General features: G+C 35.6%; 1 protein-coding gene across 1 annotated transcript; it reads left to right on the plus strand.

The window, feature by feature from the left end:
* The first annotated feature begins 1,461 nt into the window (after positions 1-1,461).
* LOC128223339 (uncharacterized) lies at positions 1,462-11,026 on the plus strand. The gene is made up of 9 exons (XM_052932617.1): positions 1,462-1,537; positions 1,744-1,785; positions 2,197-2,291; positions 2,909-2,980; positions 3,453-3,561; positions 3,796-3,896; positions 10,192-10,266; positions 10,522-10,660; positions 10,965-11,026. The coding sequence occupies exons 1-9, from the start codon at positions 1,522-1,524 to the stop codon at positions 11,024-11,026; spliced, it is 711 nt and encodes a 236-aa protein (XP_052788577.1). The 5' UTR covers positions 1,462-1,521.
* The last annotated feature ends 415 nt before the right edge of the window (positions 11,027-11,441 follow it).

Here is an 11,441-nt window from a genome sequence, read left to right on the forward strand (position 1 = left end):
GAATCTATTAGTCGACGAGTTCGATTTAAGTTGTACCAGAAAAATCTAGTATACATGTACGGGTTTAAGTAAAGGGTTAAATGCCTAGTTTAAGAAATGTTTGTCATGATAATCCCCTGCTGTGCATCTCTTCTTTACTCAGGGGTTCCAACGTGTTTTGTGTTTTCCGAATTTTAAGTGCGGGAAATGTGTGATGCGGAATAAAATGGCGGTGTTCGAAGAGATTTTGGTGTGTTGGGAGGATATATTCACCTGGTAAGTAAGTTTTATCGCTTTTATCGCAATATAAGTACGCCTTATTAAACACAGTTTCAAGTCACGCAATTTTCTATATTCACTTTGTAAACAAGCAATCGTCCAGCTTATACATTCAATAACTTTTTTGTTAATGCCTCTAGAAACATAGGTTAAAAAACTGAGAGAGGCTTACATGTGTGACCTCCGGGTAGGCGTATTTATATTGCGAGAAAAATGATAAAACTTACTTACCAGTAAGTGGTGGGTAAGTAAGTGGTGATGAAATAACAGCAAAAGCAATAGAAACCGAATGGTAAAATTATGTAATTGAACACCGAATGCTTAATAATTTCCACATAAAACGCAAAAATAATCAACCACATCATGAGCGAATTATTAATACCAAGAAAACGTCTCTTAGACCTACTAGGGTCCTATCTTGATTAACTGGTAACAGGTGAATGACAAGGCTTTGAGTGAACTTTTAAGGCCCTTTCACAGAAAATACTTCTTGTCAATGTAAATACTGATGGCAGGGAGTATGTTCGATCCTGCGAACGCTACCAGCGGTCAGGGAACTTTCAACAGCAAACAGCTCCCTTTTCATTAGTCGGTAGACGATATTTAAATTCACTGCAACACGGACGTTCTGAGTGGACTTCCCTATACGAAGAAAAAATATATACTGTTTGTTATACTAGGAACACTTCGGTGACAGAATTACATGCCCGAACCTGTGAACGCCTTGTCTGATATCAAGTGTATCTTCACGCCTCTCTATCATCCACAAATCAACAGATACGTTGAATCTAAGAACTCACATACACTACATTCAGGCAATGCTCATAGTTAAAGTAAGTTAAATGACTGGCCCGATTACATTGCGGAAGTTCTCATGACATACCGCTCCACACCGGAAGCCAAATTAACTGATTACTGTCCCTTTAACTTGTTGTTTGGAGGAGAAAGGAGGCTGACAGACGACACAGTAATACAGCTGAAAGACCAGTTCACCCCAGACATAAAAATGAGCCTTAATTTCGACTCTTATAATGGAATTAAAGACAATGTTCTTCACCGGCACAAAGCCAGAACATTTCGATATATATTAGTCACTGTTATCTGATTTAGATCAGTTGACCCCCTAAATAAGCGAGATATTCATGCCCATTTGCTACACTAACAGTTGTGTTATCTAATGAACAGTAGAAACAGATAAGGCCTTTCACACAGCTCTTACACGTTTGTGTTTCTTTTGTCGTATAAACATACTGGAAAAGAAGAATGAATGAGTATTTTAGTGAGTATACTTATCATTCCAATAAGATATGATATCGGTATATTAATATATTTTAATACAAGCTTTTAATTCTGAATTCTTTACATTTCAATTATATGCATTATCACAAAGTGTCCAGACTCTGTGAGTCAACATAAAATGTGTATGCATATATAAGTTTGGCGTTTGTTGTAAGTAAAACATACCATTTAATGTGTCATTTTCAGGCGTCCTGCTGTTTATGCTTCACATTCTCTTGTGCATCAAAGGTACTGTGTATGTGTCGCATTTGAAATATAATTTCTTCATTGACCTTATTGAAAAACATACTTTATTGTTAAAAAACATTTACATCGCTTATGAATATTGCTATGCAAATTTTAAGAAATCGACTTCAGTTAAGACATGACTTAAGACGTTTCATGAACAAGTTCCCAGTCCGCCGAAGATTTATGTCAAAACGAAGTGAAACTATGCTAGACGGCACACACGAAGGAAACACTAACGGTAACATAATACAAATAATCGTATGTTCGTTCGGCATTGGTTAAGAAATATTAAGAATAAAAACGGTTGGCCAGAAAAAGACACAATCCCTTTTAAAGTCCTTAAAGCTATGAAAGAAGGAGCTTTATTTCGTAATAATGCACATTACAGATTCGTAATAATGCACATTACAGAAAGCGAGGCCCAGTGGTACCTGAGATGCCGGATTTGTAACCGCGCAAATGCCCTCGAAGACTGTACAACGTATGCGGAATGTTCTGACCAAGAGGTACAGGGGACTGAAATATATATTTACCTTTGTTGATAAGACCTAGAACATCCGAGTAATAGTCATGGTCAATGGAAACCAAGAAAAGATAAACAACGACTATCATGGAATAATCAAATGCTGAACATATTTAATCCTTAGATAAGATAAGTTTGCTTCAATCTAATTTACAATGGATCTTCGTGGGCAAACTGAGGATAGCGAATACAGTCAGATTTGGCGTAGTCATCTTTCGACTGTTTCAAGAATGATTTACATATCATATCCCGATTTTTTCAGATATGCTTTACATGATCATCCATGGACTGTTCTTGACATGCTTTACTTTTTCACTTGTCATCTACCAACTGTTACAGACATGTTTCAGTTACCATCGTTTCATGACATTTTCAGACATTCTTCACTTATATTTTCCATCTGTTTTGTACATAATTCACTTATATTTTCCACTTGTTTCATACATACTTCACTTATATTTTCCAACTGTTTCCTACATACTTCACTTATATTTTCCAACTGTTTCAGGAATGCTTCAGTTTCATATCCCGACCGTTTTATGACTGTTTTCAGACATGCTTCACTCATCACCTCCCTTTTATTTCATGGCTGACTCTCAGAGTTGCTTCACTGATTTGGTAGTAACCCCTGACCAGCGTCTGGTTTATAACGCAGGCTGTAGGTCAAACACGGTAAGGTGCTTCTAAGAAAGTATTTAAATACCATACACAGTAAGGTTTGTAACCGTCTATTGTTTTATTGTTATCTCTACGTATTTGAAATTCTTTTCAACGGCATTTTATAGAGTACATTTCCCAAACGTTAGCTTTAAATATCAGGAGTCAAAGTGGACAATTTTTCATATCCCTGTTAAATGTTCATATGGTAGTTGTAAGTTTCACTTTAATTGATCACCATATAACAGATGCAAAAAACAACCACATATATTTCGACTTAAAACAACCAGTCGGGTGGAAGTAAGTGTAATAGACTTCTTCACTCGTTAGGCTCCTTGTAAAAGGCTTACAATGAGCACATGCTAGACATATTTTTTGCTTTTATAAGCACATCTAGGTCTGTCCTTCTGTGTCTATTTCATGTTGATGAACACCCATCGCTTTAGAGTCATTAAATACCTCACCTTTTTCATATGTGATACTTTAGGCATGTGGTCACGCGAACAAGCCAGTCCTTAACGGGGACATAGTGATGTGTAGCAGTTGTTGTTCCGGGGGAGATTACTGTAATGACGGATTATGCGATCTGAAAAAAAGTTTGTTTTTATGTTCTATTAACTTGTTTGTTATTTGATTTGAGTATCAATTGAATGGGTATCAGTTATAGCTCTAAAAGTTGATTTACTAAATACAATATAAAGTTAATCTCGCACTTACCCAAAATCCACTCCTATGATCATAACGTTAACGACATCTATGATGCTTTTAAATGATGTTTATTTTATCATAAAACCCCAAAATCAAATCCAATGTTTGGATTGTTAATACAGACACCACCATGCGTATGTCATGTGATGGTCACGAAGGTCGGCCGGGAGCCACACAGTACCCGGAAGACTGCCAACAGTTTCGGATTTGCGACTATAATGAGGTAGAGTAAAACTTACTCGGTTAAATCCGGGGCGAGTTGCTCATATACAACGAACTCCGATAACGCTGCGCAGCTTTTATTTCCATAAGACAACTACCTAAATAAAAAAGAAAAAAAAAGTAAAAAAGAAGCGGAAAACGTTCATTCCCACCCACAGAAATTCAACGTGGTTTTAACACGCAGATTTTCATTGCAATGACCAGAATTTCGCGAAAGAGCAAACATCTAGATATGGGGACAAACACGTCGATCTAGGAAACTGACGGATGCATATGATTTGGTTGTGGAGCGCTCGGTATAAAACAGCTTTATAACGAGCCCCAAATATCACACATTAAATGTGTATTGATGATAATGTAACTTTGTCAACGAGTCATCATGATTCCATGAACACACTTCATATCTAACTTCAAGAACAACTCAGATCATTTCAAACATTTCAACTGTACATGTACACATAAAATCATACACAATGATATATTCAAACTAAATTAAACATGATTATTTTGTTTTTCTTAAACATATTAACATAATATAATATACTATATTTAATAACTTATGTTCATGTTAAACACGTATTTTTAACAATCCATTAGTAACTTTCAACACAAAAATTTCAAACTTTGATAAAAAAGAAAAGTATTTTTGTGATTATGTTTACCATGTTAATGTGACAACGGTTGTTTTCGTTGATATACCGATTAGTATTAATATAAGTGTTTAATTTTCAACAGTAATTTAGGTTAATTTGTAATGTGGATTCATGATTTCCAAAGTCTATGTATGTTCATATTTCTTTAGTTTAAACATATTTTATTCAGTTCATATATACAAAAATAACAGTACAGCAATAGTATGATGAAATGGATTGGAAAACAAGAAATGTGATTGCTTTTACTAATTCCTTTTTATTTGCAGTTCTCAGTTACGAATTGCATAGAGTCAGTGTTTGATGTGTACAGTATGACGAAAGATATTATTCTAATAACTGTTCAAACTATTTTCTACATGTAACTTAAATGTTTTGGAATAATAATAATAATAATAATAAAAAAATAAATAATTAAAAAAATCCGCAAAATATTCTGTCACATACACTGTTCCGATGAAAAGCGATCGATACACCAATGGGGTTGAATGTTAGGTATCAAAACGCTTTGATGCTGCAATGAATCTCTGTACTTTAAAAAACAAGCTTGAATTGGCATCAAGGCTAAGGCGATCATTGCCGAAAAGAAGATTTTCTACAGTAGCAGCACAAGTTGAATCATGAATAAAACGGTCACGCATTAATTGATAGCTAGGACACTGAGTGAGATAATGTGACACAATTTCAACGGCACCACAAGCACAAAGGAAAGAAGGAATAATATTTCTTCTGTGAATGTCATAATTTAATGAGCAACAACCTCATCGCAGACGAGCAATATTAACTTGATGTTGTCTGTTTCCTACATTATACAGGAGTTGTGATTTCTTTGGTTCCGGGTTAAGTTGTGATTTAAACTCGTTGAGAGTAGGTGTATGTCTGATATCTTCAGGAAGTGAGTTCCACTGGCAAATAGTCAGGGGTAGAAATGAAGTAGCATAGGCTTGAGTGTAAAATGGATGACTGGAACATATGAGCGATTTCGTAGGGCATAGCTCTCGGCTGAGGAACAGGATTTGTAAGATACCCTGGATTAAGACCATTTTTGATTTTAAAGAACAGAATGAGGCGAGGTTTGCGTCTACTTTCCGCCAGTGTATTCCAGTTAACGTCAGCCATAAGCCGCCCAATACTACAAAGTTTGGTAGCACCTATTTCAATTCTAGCCACCTCGTGTTGGACAGCCTTGATATCCTTTTTTAATTAATTACTACAATTGTCCGAGACAACATTGGCATACTCGAGTAAAGGTCTAATAAAAGTAGCATACATTTTATCCAAGGCTGCACGGGAAATTACAAACTTTAACGTCCTAAGAGTACCAATTCTTTGCCATGCCTTGATGACGTTTGAAGATATGTGAGATTGCCATTTGCCCCCTGAAGTGAAGGTTACCCCAAGATGTTTATGAGTGCTGATTTGAGATATGGGAACATTGTCGAGATAAACTTGGGGCTGAATTTGTTGTTGACGTTAATAAGAAAAGATAAGAGAACAGATTCTGTCTTGATTAAAAGTAATAGCCATTTCTTCGACCAAGATTATATTTGAGATAGGTCATGGTTAAGGTCGGCTGCAGAAAATACGGGCTCTTCGACACTAATGTAAAGACTGGTGTCATCTGCGAATAAGCGGATGTTGGCCTTAATGTCATTGACAACGCCATGATTGAAAATAAGGAAGAGCAAAGGACCAAGGATAGATCCTTGAGGAACACTGGCCTTGATGGTGAGGATTCCTGAAGCAGAGTTGGATAAGACTACCCGTGGTATGCGGTCAGAAAGATAAGAGGAAAATCAATGAAAAAATGAACCACTTAAACCGATGGATGACAGCTTATGAATAAGGCCATGTATGAGTTTAAAAGGTCTGCCTTTTCTTCATCGGACTCTGCCTTAATTGTTTCATCTATAAAGTTGAAATTGGTGATGCTGTTTGTTTTTGAGTTAATTGTTAAGCTAGTTTGAACCATACTTTAGTTGTTATGTTATCAGAGTTAATTTTGTTTATTATTTAATGTTCGTATTCCTTTTCAGTTTTTCGAATTATATGTGTTGTTTCGTTGTGATAGTGTCTGAATTGTTCCTATACCAGTGCATTATTTGAAAGTTTAGCTTTTCGGATAATTACGATTTTATTTGGAATACTCTCAGTGGCTGATTTTAAGATTGAGCTAGCGACTGTGTCTGCAGTAGCATCTAGATTTTGATTGTTTTTCAATGAACGACCAGATGGTGGATCTGAGTTTATCGTTATATTTTACATACTCACCTTTGTCATTTAACCATATTTGGCGCTGAAAGTGAGTCTGCTTAGGTTTTGTGAATTTTAAGACAGCAACAGTTGGACAGTGAAACCGGACAAGATTTGGAACAAAAGGATCTGCGACGATACTTAAAAGAACATGATTGGAGTGTTTATGAACATGAGGTCAATAAGTGAACTAGAGTGCTCGGTGAAGTGAGTTGGTGAGTTAATGAGCTGTTCAGAATTTAGGGAGTCTATCTACACATTTTATTTGACGAATTCAAGCTGATGGTGATGTTGATGAAAATCATCTGCTACAAACATGCTGGTTGAATGCTTGGTCGAGTGGTTCCATGTTAAGCCACTGTGTGTTGTTTGAGTTAGGCGGCCGTTAGATCCGCCCACAAGTAATATGCGCTGGCATACATATTTCAACCCAAACCGCTTCGCCACCATTAACTTCAAGATCATTTCGTTGAATTGCTTACAAAGTATCTCGGACATATATTGCGACACCACCACAAAGACGACCTTGTTTTGTCATAAAGAAATGTTGTTTTTTAAAGTTTGGGAGTTCGACATCATCGTCTGATATATTATATGACAGCCATGTTTCAGTAAGGACAAGAATATCGTACGGTTAGGCTTCTACTGTTAGAATGTCAAGTTTTGGTTTCAGACTTTGTATGTTCAGATTCATGATGCTCAGACCACTATTGGTTACTGCTGCATATGCATCGAATGAGGAGTTCAAGCTATCAGACTTTGTCGAAGGACCAGGACTAAGCTCAATATCGCCCGATCTGCTGATAAGTAGTGTGACGATGTACAAGAAAACAAGAACAAAGTACATTAATGAAGCAAGGGATGCTACAAGTTGGCGAGTAAAATAAGAAATACTATTTGAGATTAGCATCTAGAAAGTTAGTCGTAAAATCACAATTTGTCGCCAGCTGAAATTGGAGGGGCGTCTGATTAACCAACAACATCGCACCAACAGTTAAATGATGATCGATGACAGTGTGTGTGTGTGACGGAACAAACATATGAAGAAAATGAAAATGATTGAGAAAAAACATTGCCATACCAAAACTGTGTCTATATGTGGAGGGGACATTTATAAATACATAATACCTTTTAAGTTGCCAGTATTTTATAGATGACGAAACTATATGAAGTTGAAAAGTATACGTTAAGATTGAAATATGTGATATAGTAAGTATACGAGAGGTGCATTGTAATCATTATCTGTTGACTAAACACAAAAATGCATCTTCATTCTGGTTGTTAACAAGTATCAATAAAATTCAAACAACAAAGAATAGAGAATGGTTTCATGCCCGGTGACTCTACCGTTAATCAACTAACATATATCTATAATAAGTTCTGCCATGCCCTTGACGAAGGTTTTGAAATAAGAGTTGTTTTCTTTGATATAAGTAAAGCCTTTGACAAGGTTTTGCACCGTGGCCTTTTGTACAAACTCGAACATGCAGGCATATGTGGTTCACTTCTTTCTTGGTTTTCAAATTACTTGGAATATCGTCGACAAAGAGTGGTTATTCCAGGAGCCTCTTTATCATTTTCTGAGATTAAGGCTGTTGTACCCCAAGGCTCTATTTTAGGCCCCCTTTTGTTTCTTATATACATTAATGATATTGTAAATGATGTCAATTCTAACATCAATTTATTTGCTGATGATACTAGTCTATTTGTCATAGTCGAAACACCCCAAGTTGCAGCTGAGCAACTACAGTCCGATATCAACAAGTTGTCTCATTGGGCTGACAAGTGGCTTGTGAAATTTAATCCATCTAAATCCGAATCTATGGTGCTAACCAAAAAAAGGTTAAAGCCCCTTCATCCTCCTTTGCAAATGTTTGATACAGTGATACCCTCTGTTGAATCCCATAAACATCTCGAAATACATATATCTGAAGATTGTAGTTGGCATGAATTCAATTAGACAGGCGATCTTTAGAAGTTATTTATTTATCTTTTGTCAGACCAATCCTTGAATATGCAGACGTTATTTGGAGTAATTGCACCCAACATGAAAATAATGAATTAGATAAAATCCAGACCGAGTGTGCCAGAATTGTAACTGGTTGTACACGTTTGGTTTCCTTACGTCTTCTCGAAGTTGAAACTGGCTGGGAAAGTTTACAAACTAGGTGCGAAAAGCACAAACTTCTCCTTTTCTTTAAAATGAAAAATGGGTTCACTCCTGATTATCTTTCAAACTTGGTCCCCCCAACAGTAGGGCAAGTATCAACAAGATCTCTCAGAAATTCATCTAAAATCTCCATTCCTAGAACTCGCACATCATTGTATATGAACTCTTTCCTTCCTTCGGCCATCTCTTCCTGGAATAGTTTTCCAGCTGAGGCATCTTCTTTAGATACCGTGTCTGGTTTCAAAGAGTATCTCAAGTCAGTTACTTTTAAATCTAGCAAGTTATTCTATTATGGGGATTGTAAGCTTCAAGTCCTACATACTCGTTTACGAACGGAATGCAGCTCATTAAACCATCACCTTTATTCGAAAAACATCGTATCTTCTCCACTCTGTATTTGCGGAGGCCAAGAAACAACATATCGTTTTCTTCTTTTATGTCCACTCTACTCCGATCATAGACTTTCTCTGATCGACTCAGTGGAAGCACTGACTGAAGTAACTCTTCGTTCACTATTGTATGGTGCTGACACTCTGACTGAAGAACAGAATTTCAAACTGTTTGATGCAGTCCACCAATATATTCACTTAGCAAAAAGATTTGATTAATCGACTCCAGTTTAAATCCATCCTATGACTTTTACTCTGCCTTCCTTCTTTCCTTCTCCTATCTCAACATAGCTTATCATTATCTTCTTTTGCATTTTTTTTTCAATATCTGATATTAAATTCCTTTAAATTTGAAATTTTACCACCGTTCTATCTAAATCATCTTACTACTCTGAGAGCTATCATATTAATCCTTTATTTAGCAAAACCTGTATTTAATACTATTGCAAATAACCATTCAAGGAAAGGAACTTTATTAGTTAATTCTACCGTTCCAATCCTTTATTTTATATGTTTGTAACAAATGCTGTATTGTTGTTTTTCTGCATAATAAATATGTTTAAACTAAAGAATAAAAAAACCCCCAAAAAACAATATTTCTTTGCAGAACTGTATTCCAGGTAATGTCAATGCGTCAATGGATATGTAAAGTGTGAACGAATGGTCATATTTATTTGCTATATGTTGAATTTTGACCATCAACGCATATTCATAAAAATAAAATGTTGATTTGTCAAGAACTGTATGCTAAAAGTCATGTACAGAGTTGATTTATCATCTCTTAACAACACTATCGTTGACTGACCTAAATGTGCATCTATATTCTCAACCCAGGCCTGTTTCGCGCGGACGACAGCTGTAAATAGTGACTCGGCCATTGAGCACTATACTAGCTGCTTAGATCTCAGGGTAGGCACAAGGCTTTTTTGTTCGCAGAAAGTAATTAAACATTGTCGCAAAATTCTTGCCAGCAATAACTAGCTAAAATAAATCTAGGGATATTCGCGCTGTACATGAGAAGAATCCAGGACGTTCTCCCGAACATAAATAGAAAATAACATACTCATCACTTTAAGCCAAACTACGCCCCTTCTATCAATCACCTTATTGAAAGCTATTTATGATTTAATATTGAAATATTAATATTGAAATCTGTTCATACAGACGTGCCAGAGTCTTGTTAATGGTGTAAAGGATGCGTACCACGCAACTGACGTGCTACTAGGCAAGAGGAATACCAACATATGTGCGATATGTTGTAACGACGAACTGTGCAATGAATATTCATGCCCATCCATTAAACGTAAGTGTTAAAAATGTTGTCGCAGATTTTAAGAATGGTCTCAAAGTATTTTATTTAAACGCTCAATATAGGATTTTGTACTTTTTTAAATTTCAACGGTTCCACTTTTTTGAATGAAGCGGACGTATTTTCCCATCAGTTTGACTGTATATCTATTCGTTTTGTATACCATTTTGTTTTTTGGTATCATTATTACTGTACATCTTATCTGTTACGTTGTGTTTAGTATATGTATTTTAGCTTGAAAATAAACTGTAGATATCCATATCGTTTTTGAAATGCATTCTATTTTTTCACATTTCAGGTCGAATTGTCAACCTGATCGAGAACGATGCCTTTAATATGACGACGTTGAAAGAAATATAACTTTTGGAAATAAATAAATAAAATATCTCCTTTCAGATTCTGTTTGATTAACACTTTACAAATTATGTAAGAGTGTTAAATAAGGCATACTTTAGCCCAAGTATTCCACTCAAATTGTTTTGCTTAGATGTATGGCATTTCTTGAACACGATGTACATAGCAAGTGGTTTATACGTCATATGTAAACATTATTTTGATGTGAATTTTAGACATTTTTAACTCTAACAGTATCGATCTACAATATTTTATTTTACCAAAGGACAAGAGTTTTTCTCACTTATCGCTATTTCTAAAAAATGACCAAACTACATTACCAAGCACACTATGACCACTTAAAGATTATGTATAAATTAAGAATTATTCGTTATTCAAAACGAGTAAGAATGAAGAGCAATAAGTAACATATTTGTCATAC

Source organism: Mya arenaria, chromosome 17, assembly GCF_026914265.1.
Source record: "Mya arenaria isolate MELC-2E11 chromosome 17, ASM2691426v1".
Taxonomy (NCBI): Eukaryota; Metazoa; Mollusca; class Bivalvia; order Myida; family Myidae; genus Mya; species Mya arenaria.

Excerpts from the sequence above, each read along its gene's own strand:
- LOC128223339 (XM_052932617.1), top strand. Across the intron at positions 10,267-10,521 it reads CTAGCTGCTTAGATCTCAGG|ACGTGCCAGAGTCTTGTTAA; the intron begins GTAGGCACAAGG and ends CTGTTCATACAG. Across the intron at positions 10,661-10,964 it reads TTCATGCCCATCCATTAAAC|GTCGAATTGTCAACCTGATC; the intron begins GTAAGTGTTAAA and ends TTCACATTTCAG.